Below are 24,822 nucleotides of genomic sequence, written 5' to 3' on the forward strand. Positions count from 1 at the left end.
ATTTTATCAAGTTGATGTACAGAACAGTGCTTCACGGGCTCCCCCTACTGGTAGAATAAAATACACGCGCATTCAATGTTAAAAAAATATATTTTAGGGTGTTGATACTAAAAAAATATTTGAGCCAATGTTATAGAAGATCCAATTAAGTTCGTTGTTTTAATTTGAGTTTGCCAGTTGCTGACACTATAGCGTTAACTTTAAAACACTAAAATATTTATAACTTTTAATGAGATTTATTTTGAGTAGGTTACGCATTGCAGCGGTTCTCAAACCGAGGGACTCCACCTAAAAATCTGTTGAATGTATTTGAAATATTTCATATACTATCTACCAAGCATGACAAAGTTGGGCCAACTAAAACATTCGGTATGATCGTGACGTTGCACGCATTGCGCTAGTTTGTGCATTGACATTTCTCACTATTAGTTATGCAAAGATAATCAATTTAACTCAATTTAATTTGGTTACGTGAAAAAAATAATATTTCTGCAAAAAAAGAAACGTCACTCACTTGACTTCCGGGACACGTCACCAAATGCTTCCGAGACGGCAGGCAGCAGCAATAGCCGGGTAACAGCAATCTTCGATTTGGTCCTGTCGGCAACCTAATGGAGACTTTGTACAGCATCCCGTTCACTGTGCTCGAATGCCCCAACGTGAAGCTGAAGAAGCCGTCATGGCTGCACATGCCGTCGGCTATGAGCGTCTACGCGCTCGTCATCCTTTCGTACTTTCTCATCACCGGAGGTGAGCACGACGGGCGACTGACCGACGCGCTAACGCCAGAGAGGCGACACCGCAAAACAAAACTCATCCCTGCACACTCTTCATTTTCAAACTCGAAGGAAACCACTGCGAGTCATGTCGAGCATGTGGATTTGCTTCAAAATGTTGCAAGTAACCAAGCTAACCGAGCTAGCATTAGCTAACAATTAAGTAATTAAACATCTGAAGAAGCGACTGAACGTGTGCTGTTTAACTCATTTTCACTGGCACGTCGACATTTTTATAGGCTGCGCGTACGAGATGGGTAACTTTTAGCTAATGGAAAAGAGTTGGAAATACTACTCGGGCGCTTTGTTATGACGTCATTACCGTCGCATATTATAGCGTAGCGCAAGGCTCTTTAAATACGAACAGCTGTGTGTACTTTTTAACTTTCCCGTTTGCATGCAAATATATTACCATTAATTTTAAATATGTATTTTCCTAGCCAAGGCTCACAAACTTTCAACCGGTGCATCCTTCTTTTAAGATAGCTGGCAACAACATCCGGGTATTCCGTGCCTGAGGCTTTTAACGAGAAGGTTTTGCAAAATGACGTCATGTCCAGCCGTATTGTGATTTCGCTCCATTCGAATTAAAAAAAAAAAAAGTTGTTTTACATTTATCCAATAAACTAAGTGAGACAGAGAATGTTTTAAAATTGTGACCACTTTGTGTAAAAAGTCTGGTGACTAGTTTGTGTCTTACCTTTTTTCCTCCTTCCAGGTATCATCTATGACGTGATCGTGGAGCCGCCGAGCGTGGGCTCGATGACGGACGAGCACGGACACCAGCGGCCGGTGGCTTTTCTGGCGTACAGGTGAGCGCGTCGTCCACGTTGGAAGGAAGGATGACGCAAAAGATGCAAGCACGTTTTGTGCGTTGTGTAGGGTGAACGGCCAGTACATCATGGAGGGTCTGGCCTCCAGCTTCCTGTTCACCATGGGAGGCCTGGGCTTCATCATCCTGGACCGCTCCAATGCACCCAACATCCCCAAGCTCAACCGCTTCCTGTTGCTCTTCATCGGCTTTGTCAGTGTCGTCCTCAGCTTCTTCATGGCTCGAGTTTTCATGCGCATGAAGTTGCCGTAAGTCTCAGAAACTGTTTGTGATGATTCTGTCCCGTTTAGCTCACTTCTTTTTTTTTTTTTGTTCCTCACTAGGGGATATCTCATGGGATGAATTCCACTGTGGATGATCATTCATCTGGACTCAAAGCACTGATGTTGCCACAGAAATTAAGCGCGATAAACAACCAGCAATGGAAAAGAAGCAAGTGAATTTTTTTTTGTTACCAAGTCTTGAAATAAAACCGTTTTCAGAAGCTCTTGCTGTGGTGGTAGTTGATTAAGGGAAAATAACCCAGAACAGTAGAAAAAGTCACATTTGCTTGATTCTGCATTTAATGTCTGCAAAGCTATCGACATTGAGCGATGAAGAAGCACAAAAATCACATTTTTAAAACATATTGCACGAGTCAAGCCTTAAATCTATTAAGAATTAGAAACCTAAATCATGAATTAAATATGGTATTAAAAAAAATCCTCCTAAAGGAGTCATTAAGTGCCATTTGCCCCATGCTGAGCGGGCATCCCAATCTTCTTCACTTAGTAAGTGTCCCTTTACCCTGATGTCCTTAAACGTCCCGTCAAGATCAACTCATTCAAACCAGGACGTTGCGCATATTAAATTTCATTTCACATGTTGCAGACTTGACTAGACCAAGTGCAAAAAATTACCTTTATGCTCCTCCCTCTTAATTGTCGTCTTATTTGACAATCAAGCTTCATGTTGAGTTGCCAGCAGCACGCTTGCTTAGTTTCGGAATTTCCTGACTGATACCTTATTGACTTTGCAGCCGTGGCGATGACGCAAAAGGGCGTTTACCCACTGCCACCTATAGTAAACAAGAAAAGCGATGCATGTGTCATCTTGGAGTTATTTTGTTATGATGAACCACATGAAGCCAAGTTCAAAGTAGTTCGAACTACACATGAATTGTACCTTTTTTCGTTTGCATAAGTTTATGGACATGATCCTTACCATTCAGTATGTTGGCAGTGGTCAAACCTGTGGCTGTTTCGATTTCTGTGGGTAGAAAATAAACAATAGTTAATTATGAAATTATTATTATTTTGTAAATGATGATTGTAGGTGGAAGAGCAAAACACACCAAGGATTTTGAAAATCTGAGTTTTTGTGTAGCAAAAAAAAGAACGCTTTTGTGTATAGTATATTTTTTTCAATGTATCGGGTACTCATAGAAGCCGCCGATACCACCCAGCCGATACAGTACCTGCCACCAATTGTATTTTGCCGAATATAATTTGTTCTGCTGGATTTTCTGAAGCAGTGTTTGGACTTTCCGTCACACCTGTGAGAATGGCATCCATTTTGTCCACCACAAAGTCGGCGTCATCGGTACTGAAGCACAAGGGGGGCTTAAACTTGAGCACGTTACGGTGCGGCCCGTCGGCGCTCAGCAGCACGCGCTGTTCCTTCAACCTGGGCGCAAAAGGGTCAAAAGGTCATTTTGACTCAGCGCGTTCGCGGCAAGCGTGGACGTCGCTCACCGATATATGACCTCTTGGGCCTCTGCCGTCGCGGGTGTGAGCTTGGATCTGTCCCTCACGAGTTCCACACCCACGAATAGACCGCGACCTCTGCGGGTGGTCACACGGTCATTCCTCGCTGCGACCGGCACGTTCTTTTGGACTCGTATGTTACCTAATATCACCAATCAGTGGGTGCTTCTCCTTCTGTTTTTCCAGCAGGGAGGTCAGGTAGCCACCGACACGCAAGGCTTTACCCTGCAGGTCCTCCTTGGCAATCACGTCAAGGACGGCCAGACCGATGGCACATGACACCGGGTTACCTCCGAACTGAACGCACACAAGTTAGCGTCAAAAGTTCCAGAACAATTATGCAGTGTTTTGACTTGGCTGATATAAATGCAGAAAGTCCTGCTTCTTGGAAAACGTTATTGGCAGACATTTTGACATTTCTGAGCCTACTTATTATGTAAAGCGTGAAACTTGCCTGCGGCGACAACCTGGATTATATGTCGTTCTGCTAAAATTGTTTTTTTAGAGGCAGCTTTCTTTCAGGTGGAACTTCTTCTGTGTCATTTTAAGGCCTTTGCTACTTTCTCAAGAAGCTCTCTAAAAAAGTTTTTGTTGTTGCTGGTTTGTAGGTATACTGGATTTTCAACATTAAACTTTCCGAAAATAACATTTGTTCATTCTGTGGGCTAATTGGTTTTCCGGGGCTAACTACAAGCGCAAAAACAGAGCAGCTAAGTGTACCTAATAATGTGGCCAGTGAGTGTACAATTGAAAAACATACATTAAAGCCGCACTCCGCAAGATTTTGCCGCAAATAATCTTTACAATAGTCTTTTCATTTGACCATTTATGACTCGCACATCTTATAAAGAGCAGATTATTATTTAATCTGTTTACAATTGAAAATTCTTGTAAGCCTCGGGAAAATAATTTTCACAATGAAATCGGGTTTGAATTTCCGGCACTCTTTCTGCCGATATGACGTCAAAACGTGTTCTCGCTTCATCTGGCAACCAGAAGCTATAATTTCACCATGATGGATTCTGTAAATTTAACGTGCAGTAAATTTAAAGTAACAAGTGTGTACCCAACAAAGTTAACATTTGACTATTCAAATTCGTTAGTAAGTTTGTTGAAGTACAACAAAATGGCTGTTTCAAACCAAAATGGCCGACTTCCTGTTCAATTTTCCTAAGGGGATTTTTATTTGGTTCAAGTTGGTTCAGATTTTCTGAGTGGATCCCTTCCAGGGTTGCTAAACAAGTCATTCCAGAATCGTTAGAATTTCGGCAGCATCATTTTTGTTTTGACCAATGTGATGCAGTCATCACTGAATGTTCTTACCGTGTTGAAATACTCGTTGCCCGACGACATGAAGGCCTCGGCCACCTCCCTGGTGGTGACAACGCACGACATGGGGTGCCCGTTGCCGATGGGCTTGCCCATGGTGACGATGTCGGGCACAAAATCATCACCCTGGAGCTGGAAGGCCCAGAAGTGGCTGCCGACCCGGCCGAAACCCACTTGGACTTCATCGGCGATGAAGAGTCCGCCTGCTTCACGGACGTGCCTGCGGGGGGCGACAACGAGGCGATTCAGTCATATGCAACGACATGAGCACAATTTTAATTTCTCGCGCACACGTACTCGGCCACTTGCTGGAAATAGCCCGCAGGGGGGATAACCTGCCCGCCGCAACTTTGCAATGACTCGGCGATAAAAGCGGCGATCTGCAGAAAAGTCGAGATAATCGGACGACCTCTTTCAACCGTCGCACAATGTTCAAGGTTCGACATGACCTCACCTTGCCTCCTTCCGATTGCACTCGCCGGATGATATCTCGGACTTCGTCGGCGTACGCTTTGGCCGGATTCGGGTGGTCGTTTTTGTATTTACCTCTGTACACGTCCGGGCTCGGGGCCTGACGAGCAAAAGCAAACTTGCTGACTCAATCGGCCATTATCGAGTAACGCGTCACTGCATGACAGGTCTGGTTGAGTCACGACGTTTTAATTGCACTCACCACGTGGACAAATGGATTGAGCGGCGCGTCCGCCAGATGGTGCAACTTGTAGGGGCTGATTTCGATGAGAGACGTCACGTGGCCGTGATAGGCACTACGACAAAACGCAAACAAGATGTTGAAGGGGAGGAGGGGGGGGAGGGCACGGTCGGTCTTACTCACTTGTCCAGGGTGATGATTCCTTGGCAGCCTGAGTATTGGCGGGCGAGGCGAAGCGCAAGGTCGTTGGCCTCCGATCTAGAGTTGAAAAAGGGCGCCGGGTCAGTCGCTCGCTACCGTCCAGTTACTGAGTCACCGTTAAACACACACTCGCTCGAGGCCCCACGCGTGACTTATTCGCACATCTTTATGCTTACAAGCAACACACAAAACTGAAATGATGATACGTTATTCAAATACAAAATCACCTTTTGTTTGCGGATGCCAGTTAAAATACTTATTTTATTTTCCACAAGCCAATAGCAAAACAAGAAGCAAATATAACACCTGAGGCTAATGTTTGTGATCCTCAGCGTAGTTACTTATTGACACATCTTGCTGCCACGCTAACTTTGACTTATCTGAGCAAAAGTCCCAATGTGGAGATTTATGACTTGTTAGGGATGTTAATTTTCCTCCACAGAATAAAGATGACTCGTTATCATATTATATATGTGTTGACTGATTACAGTCACCCTCCCGCACTTAAAGCCACAGTGTGCAATCATTTACAGTTAGTCACATTTTTTTTTGGACGTTTCCCAACAAAGATTCAAGTCAGTGTTCTTTCTGACACCACAGGATTTGATAATCATTAATTACAGAAATTAAATCACATTTCGGTTGTACGTAATATTCCGGGAATTCAAGCTACAGTGTGACCCTTGACCTTAAATTGCGGAAAGTGTGTTTAAACAAGAGACAAGTGTTTTTTTTTTAGATCGTGATGAAACGTGTTCCATGTTTGCAATTATAATGCAGCCAGGACATCATTCCTATTTTTGTCGTATCTGTACAAAGAAAAACACCACCAATAAAGACTTGGAACCAAATAGAGCAAAAAAGGGCTGCTCCCACTTTTGTCGTCTGGGTTGGACGAGTTTTACGGAATGCGGCATAGCTGCAAGTCAGCTTCAGGCAAGGTGATGAGACCGTGAGAAGCGTCTCCCTCTTGCCGTTCCGTCTCAGTGTTGTCACGCGTGTACTCACCCCGAGTTGACAAAGTAGAAGACGGAGAGCTGAGCGGGCAAGGTGGCCTGCAGCCGCTGTGCGTACAGCACCAGGTTGTCGTGGAGGAAACGCGAGTTGGTGTTGAGCGTTTCCATTTGCTGGGCGCCAGCCGAAACCACATCTGGGTGGCAGTGACCCACTAGTGGGGTGAGGAGGAGGGGAAATAAATAAATGATGAGCCATATTGCGCCTGTAGGCAGGTCAAGTGCAAGCTGTGGTTGCTTCTCTCAGGTCTGGCAAGTTACGGAAAAAATAAAACATTACAAAGGACTTTCTCGGTTCGAAACCGGACCTTAACCCAATCGAGCATGCAAATGAAGAACACAACTGTCTGGTGAAGTCAATGCTTCGCAGGCTCGATGCAGTTTTTTTGCAAGTAAGTGGCATAACCACCCGATATTAAATTCATTTTTTATTTATGGACTGTTCCAATACTTTTGCTCACGTAGAAATTGGTTGCTGTCAAACAAAAAGAAGCTCTCTACTGAGTTGTTTAACACATCATCCAGATGTAAATAGCATAAAATAAAAATTCTGAACGATTGTCTCGTATTCATCTTTTGAGGTGAAAACTAAAGTTCAGTACACAACAAAACAGATTGACCTTGCCGTTCCAATACTTTTGGAGGGCACAGTATCTATTTTCTCTACCTTGACTTTGTCAAGCCAACGCAAATTCCAAATCAAATATTCAACAACATTTCAACCCTTTCACTTTCTGCACTTGTACTTTGAAGCCGCGACAATGACGTCATTCGTTACCGTGCGCCACGTTATTGATGCAGTCCAGGTAGCGCTGACCCTTCTCGTCAAACATGTACTGACCCCTGGCGCGCACCATTTTAATGGGGTCATCGCTGAAGAATATTTTGCATGATGGCCTGCATAGAAGACGTAAAAAAAACCTCAGGCAGTTAAAAAAAAAAAGAAAGTCAGTCTAAATAAATAAACACATTTTGCTCGTACCCAATGAACTTCTGCCTCAGGTCGATCGTCTGCGCTTTAGCCAACTTCTCGGCGCACATCGTGCAAGTGTCCCGCGGGAGGACGACTCCACGGACTTCTGGGCCTGACGATGCGCGCCGCCCATTTGTGAGTGCACAGAGGCCACACGCGTCTCAATTCAACGCTTCTGCTGCCCCCTACTGGCACTATGCGTGCACCACACCAGCGCCTTGCCATTTTTTTCAATTAAATACATAAATAAAAAAAATACAAGTACTCGCCGATATTTTTCATTTTCAAAGCAATTAAAGGACAAGGTATTTGAACACGTATTCTATTTGGGGAGACAAATAATTTAAAAACAAAAGAAACAAAAAAAAAATGTGGCAACAAAATACATCAGCATGCCCGACAGTCTTTTGGTTCAGGATTTGAATCGCTCCATCTACCCTAAATTAATTCTTCGGTCTCAAAACTGGCCAGAAATTTTTAATAAAATGGTAGCTTAATTTAAGTAAAATTTCTTTCCAGAGATTACGTTACGTTTTTACATCGTGAATGATGATTTCAAAGTGAGTGGTTGGTTAATCAAAGTTCACTTGCAAGCACTTTAGGAATACACTAAATTACAACTACCATTGCAAACGTGTGTGTGTGTGTGTGAGGTTATTACCAGTGATGCAATTGAAAGACTGCATTTATTTGGCTCCAACAGCACAGTCACATGAGCATGATTTTTCTTCAAAGAAATGTCAATTAAATGGGTAAAAAAAACAAAATAAAAATAGTACAAATTCAGAACAGAAACACAGAACACAATCCCAAATAATACAAATAGCTATATTTCAACTCACACAACTGTTTGCGCTTTGTTCCAAAACCACATGTAGCATTTCAGAGTCTTTTGTAGATTTTTGAATGGCAAAATATTGGATTGGATTACTTTGGCACTTGTGCACATTAAAAAAAACAATCAAAACCTAAAACTCATTAAAAAAATAGCTGCACACGCTAAAAACACAGCACCATGTGAGGACAAACACTAAATCATTTGCAGAAAAAGAAAACTAGAGGAAGGTTCAATGTTTGAATTTAAAATCTGAAATCTGGTTTTCTATTATTTGTTGTCCTCTCCAAGTGGTATATTTGAAACGGGGGCCGCAGAAATCACTCTTGTTGCATTACACACGCACACACAAACATACACACACACGCACGGACGCGCGCGTGCACGCACACGCACAGATCATAAAATTGCACTTTTTGTCAAATGAGCACATCTCAACAGTACATGAACTCATCCACTATACAGAATACAAGTACACACACATATATATAGATATATAGAGAGATTTAGAGACCAAACTACATTCAATGCAAACAAGTGAGGGAAGAAAAGCAAAACGTATCGCAATAGCTGGGCCCAACAACATTCAGGTCACCGATACAAAAGCAGATGTGTCGTCATGGCGACGCCCGAGTGAGACACGTACGGGAATGTTGCTTGGAAAACCCAAGCAATCCAAGAAATCATAGAAAAATAAATTATGTCATCAAATACAAATACATCATATAGGCAAAGAAATCGCGTCATACATAAACGACCCGACGACAAAGAAACTGGTGAATATTTGGGAAGAAGAAAAAAAAGCTGGCATAGCAGCGACTCAAGAAACAAAATGCACCATAATGGTCTCGTGGGTGTTCCGTTTTGGACTTCTCGCGATATAACGCGAGTGTTCATGCAGTGAACTGACGCCACCTGTGTGTTTGTTGTTTGCACCTACTTAAAGCTGAACAATTGAGAAGAAGAAAAAAAAACACGACACATTTCACTACATAAATTCCTCTCCAATCAACAATAAATGAAAAGATGCTTATAAAGTTTGTGATAAAGGAATGAATAACAGCTCCAGGCACCAAAGGCTATCATACACCAAATAGAAAACAAGAAAAAACAAAACGTCATCGTAGCGTCACGTTGCCAAAGCGCCCTCATCCTGACATCCTGTTGTGTCATATCTTTGTGGACAGCGGTTTTTTGTTTGGGCTTTTCGCCAAAAGTTTAATCTGTAATGTACACCAAAAAAGTCACGTGGGCAAGGAGAGCCGCGGGACAAACAGTCAAACACATAAATTGAGATCGGGAATACTCATGTCTGGGTTTTTTTTCCGACAAGCAACCAAACAGACAACGCAACATGTCAGGTTGCTTGGGGCTTTGGCAAGACCAACCAAAAACTGAATTCCAATAATATAAAACCAAAAACCATGACTGCATTCCATCAACACTCAGTAGATCCTCAACCGTCTCCGCCGAGACCGTCTCCGGCTCAAAAGTGGGGGACCAGTCTCAACTAAAACCCTTTGTGGATTGTTATCAGTGCAGCCGAAAGAGGTGCGGGGTCCCCGGACCCGGCAGGGCGGCGCCCATCAACGCCTCTTGCAGGCACGGCGGGCGGACGCATTAAAGCAACAAACACCTTTCGCTTTGGGGACTTTTCAGGCGACCAGCCACGGCGTGACTCCCTTGGGAAGATTCAGCAAAAAATGGAAATTAAAAAAAAAAAAAAAAAAAAAATGGAATCTCTCTTTTTTTGTTGTAGTTAGTTTCTCCTCTGCAGAAGCCAAAACAGTGTGCGCACAAGACATATCAGCATGCTTTTGCGAGGTTTTGTCTTTTTTTTTTTTTTTTTGATGCTGCGTGCGTTGGTGGGCGGTGACAACACAAAAACGTCTTCCTGTCTGTGAGTCCGAGCGCCCAAGCCAGAGCCCTGTGGCACTCCAGTGTGGGAGGTTGTAAAGTTCCGCCACAAGCTCCGAACAAACCAGCCAACACACACAAACACGAACAATGTGAATGTGAGAAAGCGGACATTTTGTTTTCCCCACACGCTGATGTGATGTGAGTAGAAGCAGGTTTTGGGGCGTGACACATCCCAGGGTTTCTTTTGTTGTTGGTTTTGCATCCTCATACACGTAGATTTTTTTTTTTAAATCCCATTAAAAAAAATATAAATACCAACAAAAAAAAAAGATTATTTACAAACTCCATGCGGTTCAGGTTAGAGTGATCACTGCAAGAAAAAAAAAGGAGAGAAAACCACATGAAGTGTGCTCGCATTCATACTTGTGTGGACGACATGAACAAACTCAGGGAGGGCACAAAAACGAGAAAATGTTTTTGCGCTCGTCGATTGTTGCTATCTTACCTTCTGCCAGCAGCCGGGCATCGGTAAGCCGTCGGGACCCTGCCGCCAGCACAAACACACAATTAGACTGAACCGGCATTGGAGGTATGCTCGACACACGCACTCATTAAATGTGGACACAGATAGACTGATATTATGTGTACAATGATGCATTAAAAGTCTGCACACCCCTGTTCAAATGCCAGGTAGCACGGTGGTCAGTCCGGCATTTTGACCCCCCTCTCTAAATTATTTGCGTTTTTTAATTTTTTTTTTTTTTTTTAAATCTTGGTTACATTTTTATTTTCACACAACCTGACATTCGAACACTGGTGTGAAAAATTGATAATTACTAAAAAAAAAAAAAATAGCTGAGTCTCTATACATTTATTGCACATGCATGTCAGTTATCTTTCAAATGTATTTTCAATTTTGACATATACACAGTTATGGCTTTTTATTGTATTTATTCATTTGGATGTGACTTTTGTTTCAATTAGTTTTCAGAGCAGGCTTCTTAGTTTTTATTTTTTCAAATTGCCTTATTTTGGTTGTGTTTCTATTAGTTTTAGTGTAATTATTAGGGATGGGCAAGTATCGATACTCGCGACAACAGCCGATACCAGTAAATACCGCCCTCTTGTGGCTGTTTTACAACCGGGACCTAAAGGCGTACAGATTTGGACAGATTCTCATTAAGATCAAATTTCTCCAATTGTATCTATAGAAATAGAAAAAATATTTAAAATTGGCATAAATATTAGGCAGTTCTAAGGGAAAATGGCATTGTTTTGGGAGGAACTTTATTTATTAAAAATAAGATCGGTATCGGTACTTGTTATCAGTATCATGACCACTAAAACTTGAGTACTTACCATCCCCAGTAATTATACTTAATTTTATTAACTTAAGATGTGGTTTCAGTTTTTTTTTTTTTTACAAACAGTATTTTGTCAATCATGCAAATAATACAACTCAAAATTATATCAATGGCATGCAAGCTAATACACTGACTCAAGTCTCTTATTTTGCGCGTGAATAATCTAGCGTGTCATGTCGCAGATTCGGCTTGCGCTAAATAATGTAAAACATAACAAGAGCTCGTAACATTGAATTGTCCCCCTCTCGTGATGGTCTGGCCCAATTGGTACAAGAACAGGAAGGAACGAGTTAATGATAGGGGCGGAGCACTGGGTCACTCGTCAGTCGAGAAGTCCGTTAGCTTCGTGTTAACTTTGAGGGATCAGATAGAAGAAAATAGGACGGGGAAGTTTTAATCGGGCGTGAAAGGGGTGCGTTAAAGGGACTTGATGCCAGCTTGTTTTTTTTGTGGACTTGTGTTTGTAAAAGGCTGCGTGCAGTCAACAAGTTAGTCACGTGCAGTGGCTGTTGTGCTCGTGTAGAAAATTATAAGATGGCTGCGCATGCGTGTGTTGCGTTTCTTGATGCCTGAACGTGAGCGGCATGCAGAGGTGGTGAGTGCTAGAGGAAGGAGAGGAATACTGTACCAATTGGCACGGGGCATCCAGCCCGTCCAGACCCGGCTGCCCTGGTTCCCCCTTTTCACCCTTAAATCCCCGGAAACCCTGTTTGCAAAGATGACCTCGTAGTGTTACTGGGACAGAGGTGGACCGAGTGACCTCATACGTGGCGGGGTCGCCTCGTGACCTTGCCGACGCCACAATTTAGCCTTGAAATGAGTTTGGGGAGATTATTGCGAGTTGGGCGTCAGGGTGGCCACGAGGCCCCCCCCCATACCGCACCCCCCCCGGACCCCCTTGTTCGGGGCGACCACCCTTCACGTCTGGGAGGCAACTTCCAGCTCACAGTTGTGACATACCAATGGGCAGGGTGCATCTAATCCAGGGGCACCCTGTTCTCCTTTCTCGCCCTTAGGCCCTTTTTTGCCCTTCTTTCCCTTCTCTCCCTGTGAATACAACCATTTGGTCACATTAAAAAAAAAATCACTTTTGTGGAACAGCAGTGAGATTAGGAAAAGGGGAGCGATTAAAGAAGGGGAGCCCACCACAGAGGGAGGTTAGATTGATCTCTTGGGGAGGAAAAAAAGGAAGTATTACAGTCGGAGGGAGAAGCGGACCAACTTTTAAGGCTGTCAAGGGCACAAAGGTTGAGAAAGAGTAGCAGGGAAAACACCGCTAAAAAAGGTTATCAATCTTGACAAAACATTTGAGTCATGCATTACACCTCAAGTCGGGTTATCTGGTGCAGATAAACAGCAAAATAATACATACACAAAATCATCTTGACTTTCCAGATCAGTAACTTAATTCAATCCAGTTAGCATATTTAGCTAATGTTAGCACAAGCGAACAAAGAATTAGTCTTTTTTTTCAGGACTGTAAGTGGTGAGATGCATTGGTGACAAAGATGGAAGCCTGCTGTCAATGGACTTTGGTTGGAATGACGATGAGAGGTGATTTGTGATTGGGAGATTGCTTTGGATGGATTGACGATGACGTCGCGAGGACCTCGCCGTAATGCTAACAAATGGAAAACACTCGTCCTGTCCATTGACACCAGTTGCCTCGTGTTAGAAATCGGTGCAGCGCATCTACTTCTACATCTACCTTCTCTCCTCTTTCCCCAAGGTCGCCTTTCTCGCCTCTCAACCCGGGCAACCCCTGGAAGAGGGCAGCGTTATTCATCGCAACAAAACAAACACATACAGCAAACACGGACTGGAATGTTGCGTCCCACTTCGAAGGACGGGATCGCAGGTCCTAGAAATCTTCACATTTTCAAAAAGTTTTCTTTTAAATCACGCTTGCTGATTCCGATGGAATGTAAACATGAAAATCAATTAAAAATACTTAGCAATGGATGCCGATGAGACGTTTGGAATGAGAATGCGGCTTTGAAATGTGAGCTTTAAAAATTCTACTTGACAACCTTCCCGTGTTTTCCAAGTTCCCCGAGACTTACATCCAAGCCTGGTGTTCCTGCTGCTCCCTGCAAAGAAGAAGAATGACATGGATCAGTACCATGCAAGGTCCTCGCTGGCAAAAAAAGATGCATCCCAAACTCACCGGTAATCCGTAGGGCCCCCTGGGTCCCGGGTCCCCCGTCGCCCCTCGCTCGCCCTGATCCGGCAACAGCAACAAAATCAGCCGAGGCTTCAAAACCGAGACGAGTACGGTCGAGCGCTTCTTACCCTGTCCCCCTTTGGGCCGGCCGGACCAGCTGGACCCAAAGGCCCGTCGGTACCCTGCAATGAAAAGTGTTGCCGTGGTGACTCCAAACCAGAGGCGCTCCTCCCAAAACAGGAACTCACATTTGGACAACAATGCAGCGCACACATGCAGTTAATGAATGAGTGTGTTCATGCTGGACTAAGATTTGTCCCAGTGGTACCTTGCGCTAAGACCGAATCATTACTTTGGTACATCACTTCAAAATTCTAAATAAAAATATCAATCGACATTGATATTGGAACCACTGAACTAGCTAACGTGTTTGAGCGCGAAACAGGAAGTGGTGAAAATGGGACAGGAGTCCGCTTGAGAGGCGGAGACAGGACATCGAGAGTTTGGGATGGTCGAAGCCTCTCGGTCACTCACCCTAATCCCGGGCTTGCCGTCCAAGCCGGAGGCTCCCTGCGTGGTTACCGACGACGTATGAGTGACATGGACATGGACAAGGCGGGATTAGTACCAGATGAACTTTGTTATTCCTGCACAATCTGTTGCCAAGTTCCGTTGCAAATTATACGATGGGTTACTGGGATTTGGCAAATTAATCAGGCAAATGAATGAGAGCACATACACACACGCACATTGTCAATAAAATGCAAACACACAAATACGGTAGCAGTGGGAGACGAAATGTGGATTCGTTCCACTTACAGGGAGACCTAAGGGTCCTCTGTCCCCTTTGTGGCCTGGTTCTCCACGTGCCCCCTTTGTACCGTGCAAACCGGGTTCACCCTGCGACAAACACACAACTCAAAATCAAGTGCACATGAAGGCGGGGTCTTAATGAGTTACCTTTGGTCCGGAGAAACCATGGGGTCCCTGAAAGACAAAAGAACAGAAGAAGTGTTTCAGAGAACACACAGTGCTGGAGTGCTGCCATCTACTGGCTCCAGTGTGTAAGTACAGTTATTTACAAACTAAGACTTACCATGGGTCCCGGAGGCCCGTGAGGTCCCGGTGCCCCTGGAGGGCCAATAATCTAAAGAAACAATCGAGTAAGGTTTTGAACACTCCCATCCGTCGGGTCGCATCATGAGACTCACCGAGGAACCTTGGGGACCCGGCAGACCCGAATCTCCCTTGTCCCCTTTCACCCCGTTGACACCCTGCACAAAGAAACAAGGGCCATCAATTGACGTGTCTCTAAGGTCACTATGGGAATTCTTGCACCTTCTTACTGGTAAGCCGGGTAAACCGGTTGCTCCTTTATCTCCCGATGCTCCGGGCATTCCCATATCTCCCTTGGAACCCTTGTAGCCCTGCCAAATAATGAGCCCTGATGATAAAACCTACCCACTACTTTACGTCGACAAAGTGATCTTACACGTTCTCCGTCAAGTCCCGGGAGGCCAGGCATGCCACGGTCGCCCTGCCGGAACACAAACCCGTCACGTTTTATTGCCTTTTTCAACAGTCATTGGAAAAGGTCCAACATTTACCTTCATACCGTGGGGTCCTACGGGCCCGGGAGGACCCGGCGGGCCCTGCACACAAGCAAAGTTGCCACGTTTAGAATGACACAATTGTGTTAGGTCATGTGATGACTTGGAAAAAGAGCAACACATGCCAAGCATGGTTAAAACGTGTTAGCCAGAACACATCAATTCTATTAATGCAATGCTGCCTTGACTTAGAAATTGTATTTGTTCTGTGTCCATGCTTGTACTTCAAAACAGTACCCCATTCCACTAGCTTCCTCTAAATTTCTCTTTCTTGAACAACAAATTTATTTTCTCCTAGAGCGGATTATTTAATTCTCAAAAATGAATCAGATTGAGTTTGAATTTTGAGCGGGGTCATGTGATGAATTCAATTTGTAAGTCAAGGTACCGCCATATAGAACATAAATGTCAACAATTTTGATGAGAGCATGCCAATGCCGAGGAATGCTACAAACAAGTACTGTATTCAATTAATGATTGAATAGTAAAAAATATGAACACAAAGACCTACTACGCTACTGTATTTTAATATTGGTCATTATGGTGGTACTTGGAGTGCTAAGTATTTTTTTTTTTAGCTGCTTCAAATAATAAATAGCTTGCTAGTGATGGAAAATACCATCATTTTATATTTCAGTCACAGCTTGGTACCCATATAAAAAAAATTGTTGTGCAAACCAAAGCTAGCATTGTGCTCATGCGATAAAAAACAAAAAAAAAACAACAAACGCTGATGATGGCAAACCGAATAATTACCGTCACTGTAAGAGTGGTAATCTTCTGCAGCACACCAAAGGAGCGCAACGAGAAGAGGAGAGAAATAACATTGCAGAGGAAACAAACCTCCGTGTCAGCATATTGTCTCCATTGCACAGATGCACCCTCAGAAATATATTTTCAATCCACAACTCAAGATAATAGAGTCATCCGTTGTCTGACCTGCAGCGCTTCCTGAATATTCCCGTTGTAGTCGATAATTTCCGTGGCGCCCTGGTCTCCTTTTTGCCCAGGTGGGCCCTGTGAAAATATCGGACACCTTCATTCATTGACGATGAGTTGATGACGTCACCGGGAAGGCAAGAGTGTCACCTTTGGCCCCTCGGGCCCAAAGTCTCCTTTATCGCCATTTTCGCCCTGGTTTGGGAGGGAGGAATTAGGAATTAGTGCAAGCAGAGAGAATGGAAGTGCTGATGAGGCGGGATCAAGTACCTTTGAGCCTTTTGTTCCAGGTATGCCCGCCTCTCCTTGCGCACCCTGACAAATAGATGACAATTATGACAAAAAAATGGCAGGGAAGAAATAAAATACAAATATTTGGTTGCTGATTTTTCAGTACTTGATTTGAGTATGTATTTTTTTTGGATGACTTTTTAGTTTTACTCTTATGTGTATTTTCTACATTTTCAAAACAGGCTTGTTATTTATTTTCAAATTCTGCGGATGATGATGTGATTTAAAAAAAAAGACCAAAGTTGTTTGGCGTGATTGGCTAAAAATCTGGCGGGGAAAATAACTGTGTCATGTGCCTGCCCAAAATTACAGTTAATCTGAAGAAGAAGCAAGATGTATCAAGAGCTAATTTGTCTTTTTTTTTTAATAAATCGGTTCACAATTTTACAAAATTAATTTTGTTTTTAATACATTTTAGAGCCGCATCTTTAAAGCCATATACTTTCAAAGTCCCAGATACTCCAAAGTAAAATATGAGGGTCACTGTATTTGAACAAAAATGACACCAATTTTAACAACAACAAAAATTCAAATGGAAATTAGAATAAAGTAAATCAGATTGAATTATATGAATTACAAATCCTGCAATCGAATACTTGATCTTTTTCCAGGCCCTTTTCTATACTTCCAGATTGTGAGTACTTTTGCCACCTGTGATGACAAAACCTCCTGCCGCCTTTACCTCATTCACAAGGTAGTGAAGTCGGTGGTGAGGTTTCTATGTCATCCCACTGGGATGCCGGCCAAAACATAAACTCAACGGCGGAGGTCCAATTTCAAAGAATCACACTCCTCCTCCCCGAGGGAGCCACGCATGCCGTGGGCTTTCACTAAAATAACCAAGCGTGTTTATTTGCAGTCTGTCATCGATTAAGGTGAGGTTTCACTTTTTTTTTTTATTAGCATGTGAAACACATGTGTGGGTCATCTGAGTTTAGACTGGAGTTTATTAAAGCTACCTGCCGGGCCTGGGCCAGACATAAACAACAGCCGACTCATTTCCATCGAATCTCCCGGTAGAATATTAAAATCACAACTTTGATTTGAATAGTTTAGGTAGCACTCGGCTAATACAACTAAATGATCAGATAAGTTGTACACAAAGAGGCCAAGTGTACGGACCACCATAGAACCGATATTAAAAAAATAATTAGGAATGACATACCTTTGGGCCGACGGGTCCCAAATCGCCTCGTTCGCCTTTCCCGGGCGGTCCGTGCTCACCCCTCTCGCCCTTTAAACACAAACAAAACTTATTCAGTCCTGGAAGTTGTCATTTGTCATCATCTAGTCCACATCAAGCCGACATTTATATTTGACATTTAAATTTGCATCTTAATGCATGCGTTTTAGTGAAGTGAGCAAAAACGGCCAGCAGAGGGAGCTGTGGCGCAACTATGAGTCGCTTCGATCCAGCGTCATCTTTCCTCCACTGACCATCAAACCGAAGTTTTTATCATCACAAAAAGTTTCCATTGTGAGCATACGTAAGGTCAACCATCATATCAAAAATTCCCCTGCTTGTGTTTTTGGATGAATCCACAATCCAATCCAAACATGTGCATTCTGACAAGAACATTATTAATGATCCACCTGCATGCCCGTGTGGAGCTTCTCAGTGTGATAATGTCAAATGAAGCACACATCGGCTTCTTTCCCGCTGACATTTGGGAAGCAAAGCAAGCAAGCAGTAAAACAAGATCATGATGATAATCAAAGCCTCAACATTCAAACACATGTATTAAAATAATCTACATATGGGGAGATAAAAATAACCTAAAAAGGTGCAAAAATAAATAGTACTGTTCTTCATGCATAGTAAAATGTGTCTATTGGGATCATATACTATATAGATAGATAGATAGATAGATAGATAGATAGATAGATAGATAGATAGATAGATAGATAGATAGATAGATAGATAGATAGATAGATAGATAGATAGATAGATAGATAGATCATGACAGAAAATTATACCATCACTTCTTCTAAAGATAGAGAAATACAGCCGAGTTCCCCTTTTGTAATATTCCACGCAATGTCAAAAAAATAAAAATAAATAAAGAAAGAAAGTGGAGCTCACTCACCTTAGTTCCTGGAAGGCCTGGGAGGCCTGGCTCTCCCTGAGGACCGAGGAATCCTGGCTCACCCTAAATTTAAGAAAATACATTTAACATGCAAAGTGAGAGCCAGCTTTCAGTTGAACGTGCACGGACAAACAGAAAAAACAAAAAACAAATGCGCGCATTCGCTAACTAATTCAACGTCTGTTCTCGACGCAAAGTGTACCGATGGTTCCGACTCTGTTGGCAAGTCAGCAGGAATTCTTGTTGTTGACTTACGAGGAGCCAGTGGATGCTATGAGGTGCGACGCTCCATCTGATTTTCACGGGAGCGCAATGGTGGCGTATTGCTAAACCATCTGTACCGGCTCGCCGTCACGCACTCGGGAGGCCGCAGTACGATGCAGAGCGCGGCAAGCGTGCAAGCTCAGAAATAGGTGAGTGCTACGTTAGCAAAACGCTGTTAGATCCATCAAGCATTCAAGCCTCTTAAGTAAAAAAAAAAAAAAAAAAAAAACCTTGAACAAGCATAAAAAAAAGGCCTCGTCACCATTTGGGCATTCAGTGCAAAATTAAATGTCCATTTTGTCTGATTAAACATGCACAGGACACATTGAGGCATGGACAGTTAATAAAAAAAATCAATTCCACAACCATTTACAATGAAAGATTGTTTTATGTGATTATTCTGCTCCAAAAGCGGCACTAAGGGCAGATCGTGCAAAAACCAAAGCAATATTTCCCCCAGAAAACAATGCAACTCTAAATGATCTGTCCCCGACAGCCATTAAAAAATGTCAAACATTTTAGCGCAAATAACCATAATTTAAAATAATAAAATAAATATAAATGACTAATGAAACATCACTTTGAGTTTTTAATTGAACGTAATGCCAACGTTCATGTCAAAGCAAATCACAGCAGGTATTTCTATTCTTACGGTAAACACCAACTCACTTCCGATTAATCCTTGAATGTCAATCAAGCTTTGAACACAAGGGGGCGCTAATTGGATGATTGCTTGCAAATGATGGAGCCACAAACAAGCACAATGCTAACACCTTTGGTTGTGACACAAGGGTGCTTTGAGTTTTTGCCGTGGCGGGCTGAAGCAGATGGAAAGCGGGTCAAGAGAGGGTGTGACGAGATTCGGGGTGGAAACAGCAGAACATTTACCTTAATCCCTGGCAGTCCAGGCAGCCCTGGAAGTCCCGGCTCTCCCTACACAGGAAGAGTTGCGACATGTTACAGCCAAGCTAAGCTAAGAGGCGCTTTGGGAGTCCACAGAACATTTGTCCTTTCCATGTTCAATTGGCAATCCAAAATCCCCAATTAATTAATTTATTTATTTTTAAATCTATCACAAGACAAAGTATTTTTTTCAAAATAAAATTTTAGGATGAGATTAAAATTAATTTGGAAAAAAAAAATATAACACAGGATTGAGTTTGATTTTAATGTTGAATTAGTTTGGTGTGACCTGGAAACTTTGGTTAAGTACCGAAAGCTAATTGGACTGTTTTGCTCCTTCCCGATGATGGATGACCAAATAAACTTGAGATCTGAGGTGTCTTAAAAGTGGATTAGCGAGGAAGGGCAAAAAGAAAGTGCGTGGATAGTCAGTGCTTTTCCATTCACGAACTGCATGTGTGCATTTCAGCCACAGAGACTCTACACGCTTCGCTTTTTAGCAACAAGTACATATAACATAAAAAAAAAAATCTATATTATTGTAAAACTGTATGGCTTGGCGTTTATGAAAAATCTCTTGTATTTATTTTTTGTGTGATATAAAAATGTCCCCCTCTTTTTTAAATTTTTTCTGATTTTGGATTTGCCAATTTCAGATGGAAAGAACAAATGACACCGACCCAAAACTTTTGGGCTTCTATCACATCTCATCTGGTCGACCTGCTGTGCCTCATCATCCGTCGCTGGTGGCTGTCACCAGGAGAAAGTAGCGCACATGCACTTTCACACCAAACCATGCCGTCTTCATGGATTAGTTTGGTTAAGTCACTCAAACCGGCAACCAGCGATGCCATTAGCTTTTATCTTTGCTGGAGGGAAAAAAAAAAGCTGCAGCTGTCACACACTGCGCAGTTGCAAGAGCGCTTTTTGGCTTTGGCGGAAGCGGCCGGAGCTCGGGATAGCCGAGAACATCAAATAATGCTCCGACGATAAGTCTCGACATCATCTCAGGTTGGGAATGATCTACATCTCCGTTCTAACGTCCATATTTACAACGCATGGGATGGAAGGATTAACTGAAAGGCCACTCGGGGAATCAAGGCTGTAAATTTTCACGGCTGCAAATGAAAGCGTTGTAAAAGTCAAGAACAAAAGCCTTTCTCGCTGTATCTTCTGCATTAAGGACACATCGGGGAAAACCGTCCAACTGCGGCGTTTAACGCGCGACGATAACTTTGTGGGACGCTGAGTCGGGGAGAATCGTTTGTCAGCACGATTGCAGTGGTTGTAAATTGTGTGCTAAGAGGAGGCGAGTGTTTGCTAAAAGCTCTCGCGTTTGTCGGCGGGGGTCACAATAGTCACGTATTCATGTGCTGGGGAATACATTTTTTTTCCCATTGTATGTGCCAAACCTAGTCAAAAAAAATTACATGGGTGAAGATCGGTCAATGATTCTGTTTTGTTTTGATTCCCATGAACATAATATCGATTGGATTATCGTTTGGAGTAGTTATGGCACATGCAATGTATTCTTGCAGAAATGTTCCTGTTGAGTTCCTCGTGAGAACCTGCTGCTCGCTTACCAAAAGGCTAACACATTTCAAACCCAAATCAGACATTTTTTGGTACAGCCACACAAGGATTGCATGGCGCGCCTCGTGCCAAAATAAATGAAACGAGAGATTGCCATGATGCTCCAAAAGTGGAGCGTCGGGTTCTGCGCAGCGGGACTTTAGTGGACCTCAGTCCTTGGTTTGGACTTAAAACAAAAAGGCCCGCCTGGATTGGAATTCTCTTGTCAAAACTTGATTCTGAGCTATTTGAGCTTGCGTGACATGCTGCTCTAGCGCCTGGACCTCGGGTGGCACAGACATCAATTTGCTTTCTAGCTGCAGCAAAGCCGTCATTACCTTGTGTCCGCTTCTTCCGGGCTCGCCGGGTTCGCCCTGGAACAAAGGCAATGACCACGCTTGTCAATGTTACAATGTAAACTTGTCGTGACAACTTGTCTTTTACCTTGATGCCTGCCGCAGAGGAGCCTGCATCCCCCTGCAAGGCAAACAAAAAAGGATGAAAACAAATAGGACTTGGGATTGACCCTTGAGGGACACCACAAGTGACAGGGAGCGTAACCAACTTTGCTCCTCTCTAAGAGACAAACTGTTCTGTCAGTGAGATATGAAGTGAAGAGGGTCTGATGGTGGAGTGACAGTGGTGAAGGATGATGTGGTGGTCAACTGTGTCAAAGGCTGTGGTGAGGTCCTTGGTTTTGCTGACCACAGCAGTTTTGGTACTATAGCCAAAGCGGAAACCAGACTGCGACGTTTCCAACAGACTGTTTGTTTTGAGATGATTGTGGAGTTTGGCAGGACCTTAGCTGGACCTGGTTGAGCAGTGTGGCTGAGGTCAAAGGTATGGGGGGAGGGACTGGAGTGAGTGGATGTGTTTTACTTTTGTCTCGAAGGAGGGAAATAGAAATGCTGCAATGCTCCTTTGAATTTTCAGTTTGAACTTTAAGAAGCTATTTTAAGGTGGAAAAAAGTTGCCTGTTACAAAATTCTACTCGTTAACATCTTGTGTCTAAAATGTCCCGAGGTGTTTCATTAGTGCCCCTTAGTGTGCTAAATTATATTACTAGCAAGGACAAAGAGTGAATGAGTGCATAGACAATTCAGAACATGAGTAGAATATGGAATAAATGTTCAAATAGCTTTCTGCTAAATGCAGACATGAAGAAGCCAGACCGCTCCCCATGTGCCACCTTGCAGACACAACAAGGGGCCAACGGGTCTCATCAAATGCAGTTGCGGGGAGGGGGTTAGGGTTAGGGTGCGCCCAGAGCACGAGAACAGGTTTTGCTTTGGACTTTGTGGGTTTCTCCACATATGCCTGCTGCTTAACCAAGAATTTTTATTGGACACATAATGGTGCATTTACTTTACATTTACTTTCTTAAATGTCACATATGAAAGTATTAATGAAAAAAAAAGAGTCTCGTTAAACTGCGAGATAAGCAATTTCCATCAATTCATTCACCCCAAGGGTCTTCCTTGGTATATGGATTTGAACAATCTATCAAATAGTTGTAAATGTCTGGATATGTGACTGGCGGAAAAGTCGCCTTATTAGAGGACCAAACGCTTGCTGTCCCAGCTCCTGCTAGGCTTGAGCTGGTGGCGTTCTTACTTGGTTTCCACAGCAGATTATATTTTTATTTTTTAATATTTTTTCAACTTTTCAATGTATGTCTTGGTTTCCACAGCGGATTATATTTTTATTTTTTAATAACTTTAAAAACTGGACGAAATAATCACTCACGACACCCATCCACCCACACACCCAGGCTGCCATCCTCACGAGTCTAGTGGCAGCGGACGAGGGTTTTTGGCGACAAATAATAATGGCCGCCCGGACATGTGACGTTAATGCATTTCGGCCTCACGACACCCACCCACCCCGCCATCCTCACGAGTCTAGTGGTAGCGGACGAGGCTTTTTGGCGCCAAATAATAAGGTCATGTGACGTTAATGCATTTCGGCCACTGAATTTCCCGCGCTCCCCTGTCCATCTTGTACTCGCCTCGCCTCGCCTCGCACTTGCCTCGCCTCGCCTCGCACGGGAGCCGTTTTCCTCACTGCCGACGTTCACGGGACAATTTACAGGGACTCCCCGATTTCAGAAAATCCCATCCAATCCGATCTGAGCCACAAGACCCGCAACCCAAACCGCAACTGCGTGTGGCGCGGCTAGCCCAAACGTCCCGACTGGGCCAATTAGCATGCCGAGGCAACATCCTGCGATTAAAACAAACGTCGCCTCAGCTCCGATTTACAAGCAGCCGCGACCCACGCTGACGATTGCGAGTTGAAGATAAAAGCGCAACTGCTGCTCGCTAAATTGGGCAATTTTCCAGCTATTTGCCCAAGCGAGGATGTCTGGATGGTGGCGAGCAGCTGCGCGCCGAGTCGTCAACATTTGCAATATTTCAAAAGGACAAGCTAAGGAGAGAATTTGTAAAAAAAAAAAAAAAAATGGAAAGGAAGGTTTTGCACTTTTCGATTGTTCGATCGGATAATTTTGGGGACTTTTGGAGCAAAACTTTGATGCAGTTTTGTTTTGGTTGGTGACGTTTCAAAAGACTGCACCCGGTTAGTAAATCAACGTCCACATCTGTTCAGGCTCCGGCGTCACCATATGGCTTGCCACTTTCTCAAGCCTGTGAAGTTCTTTTTGCACGCGTGACAATTAAACATTAGAGGCCTGTGGTTTGCCTTTTAACTGCTGGTTTGCAGCAGACCTTTTTTTTTGTTTTTCCAGATTTTTTTTTTGGTGACCAGCATTAAAAGTGAAGGTGTATCTACCGTCACCCCCCCCCACCCGCCCTTCCCGGCTGAACTTGCAATCTCCAGCCAATCCTGTCTTTGCAAAGTTCCCTCAAAAGCTCCTTCTCTGCGGTTTTTGCTCTTTCCCAGCGCGTCGCCGCTATTTTCCCCGCAGTGCGTGCTGCCTATTGTTAACTTTGGCATCGCCGCGTGCGCTCATCTCGCGTCCCGAAAAAGAAAAAAAAAAACACGCGCATACATATATAGCCGCCGACGGATCGTGCTTCTGCTTTTGACAATGACAAATATTCCCCGGCAATCCAATACTTTGAAATGGACTCTTCCCTTCTCCGCCGGTTGCGTTTGCAGCTCCTCACACGGACGATCCCTGTCTCTCCTCATCATGTAATAAGCACGTCTGGTCTCAACTCACTTCCATTTGTCCAGTGGCACTGCAACAATTTTTGCTTTGCTTCCAAGTCAAGCTCGATCCCGATGGAGCGTTAGCCGCTATCTCATTTTCCCACACTTGAGGTTTTGCGTCCATTTTCCGTCTTTCTTGGCAAAGGTGTTAAGTGAGAAACAATCAGAGGCCAGCGGCGCGAAATTGACAGTGACGTTTTGAGTGCAGCGCTCCTGCCATCACTCAGACGTCAAATTT

At 43.5% G+C, this 24,822-nt stretch overlaps 3 protein-coding genes across 20 annotated transcripts in view; 1 reads left to right on the plus strand and 2 right to left on the minus strand.

The window, feature by feature from the left end:
* The first annotated feature begins 511 nt into the window (after positions 1–511).
* ostc (oligosaccharyltransferase complex subunit) lies at positions 512–2,092 on the plus strand. The gene is made up of 4 exons (XM_088368428.1): positions 512–750; positions 1,495–1,588; positions 1,659–1,856; positions 1,932–2,092. Exons 1-4 carry the CDS (start codon positions 612–614, stop codon positions 1,948–1,950), a joined length of 450 nt encoding a protein of 149 aa, XP_088224554.1. The 5' UTR covers positions 512–611; the 3' UTR covers positions 1,951–2,092.
* A 56-nt stretch (positions 2,093–2,148) lies between these two features.
* etnppl (ethanolamine-phosphate phospho-lyase) lies at positions 2,149–7,646 on the minus strand. The gene is made up of 13 exons (XM_088368413.1): positions 7,531–7,646; positions 7,327–7,445; positions 6,544–6,703; positions 5,518–5,592; positions 5,356–5,449; positions 5,137–5,253; positions 4,980–5,062; positions 4,677–4,902; positions 3,496–3,650; positions 3,342–3,431; positions 3,143–3,273; positions 2,812–2,856; positions 2,149–2,665 (listed from the first exon to the last, which is right to left on the minus strand). The coding sequence occupies exons 1-13, from the start codon at positions 7,587–7,589 to the stop codon at positions 2,652–2,654; spliced, it is 1,368 nt and encodes a 455-aa protein (XP_088224539.1). The 5' UTR covers positions 7,590–7,646; the 3' UTR covers positions 2,149–2,651.
* A 542-nt stretch (positions 7,647–8,188) lies between these two features.
* col25a1 (collagen type XXV alpha 1 chain) overlaps positions 8,189–24,822 on the minus strand; it is a 30,598-nt gene continuing 13,964 nt past the window's right edge. For 6 of the 18 annotated variants that reach the window (XM_088368109.1, XM_088368051.1, XM_088368365.1 and 3 more), the window contains 23 exons: positions 21,855–21,887; positions 21,749–21,784; positions 19,824–19,868; positions 18,672–18,734; positions 17,750–17,818; positions 16,564–16,608; positions 16,444–16,488; positions 16,294–16,371; positions 16,111–16,134; positions 15,352–15,396; positions 15,237–15,281; positions 15,091–15,171; positions 14,956–15,018; positions 14,841–14,891; positions 14,705–14,731; positions 14,564–14,644; positions 14,279–14,314; positions 13,873–13,926; positions 13,748–13,801; positions 13,644–13,670; positions 13,289–13,342; positions 12,541–12,627; positions 11,073–12,286 (listed from right to left, as the gene is read on the minus strand). In XM_088368109.1, the coding sequence (XP_088224235.1) occupies positions 12,074–12,286; positions 12,541–12,627; positions 13,289–13,342; positions 13,644–13,670; positions 13,748–13,801; positions 13,873–13,926; positions 14,279–14,314; positions 14,564–14,644; positions 14,705–14,731; positions 14,841–14,891; positions 14,956–15,018; positions 15,091–15,171; positions 15,237–15,281; positions 15,352–15,396; positions 16,111–16,134; positions 16,294–16,371; positions 16,444–16,488; positions 16,564–16,608; positions 17,750–17,818; positions 18,672–18,734; positions 19,824–19,868; positions 21,749–21,784; positions 21,855–21,887 (1,356 nt within the window). In that variant the 3' untranslated portion in view covers positions 11,073–12,073. Of the gene's footprint in view, positions 10,587–10,721; positions 10,761–11,072; positions 12,287–12,540; positions 12,628–13,288; positions 13,343–13,643; positions 13,671–13,747; positions 13,802–13,872; positions 13,927–14,278; positions 14,315–14,563; positions 14,645–14,704; positions 14,732–14,840; positions 14,892–14,955; positions 15,019–15,090; positions 15,172–15,236; positions 15,282–15,351; positions 15,397–16,110; positions 16,135–16,293; positions 16,372–16,443; positions 16,489–16,563; positions 16,609–17,749; positions 17,819–18,671; positions 18,735–19,823; positions 19,869–21,748; positions 21,785–21,854; positions 21,888–24,822 lie in introns of those variants that run through there. The other 12 variants (XM_088368163.1, XM_088368206.1, XM_088368278.1 and 9 more) reach the window with 12 other exon arrangements.

This window comes from Syngnathus floridae, chromosome 1 (genome assembly GCF_059516105.1).
Source record: "Syngnathus floridae isolate MCC-2025c chromosome 1, RoL_Sflo_1.0, whole genome shotgun sequence".
NCBI classification, from domain to species: domain Eukaryota; kingdom Metazoa; phylum Chordata; class Actinopteri; order Syngnathiformes; family Syngnathidae; genus Syngnathus; species Syngnathus floridae.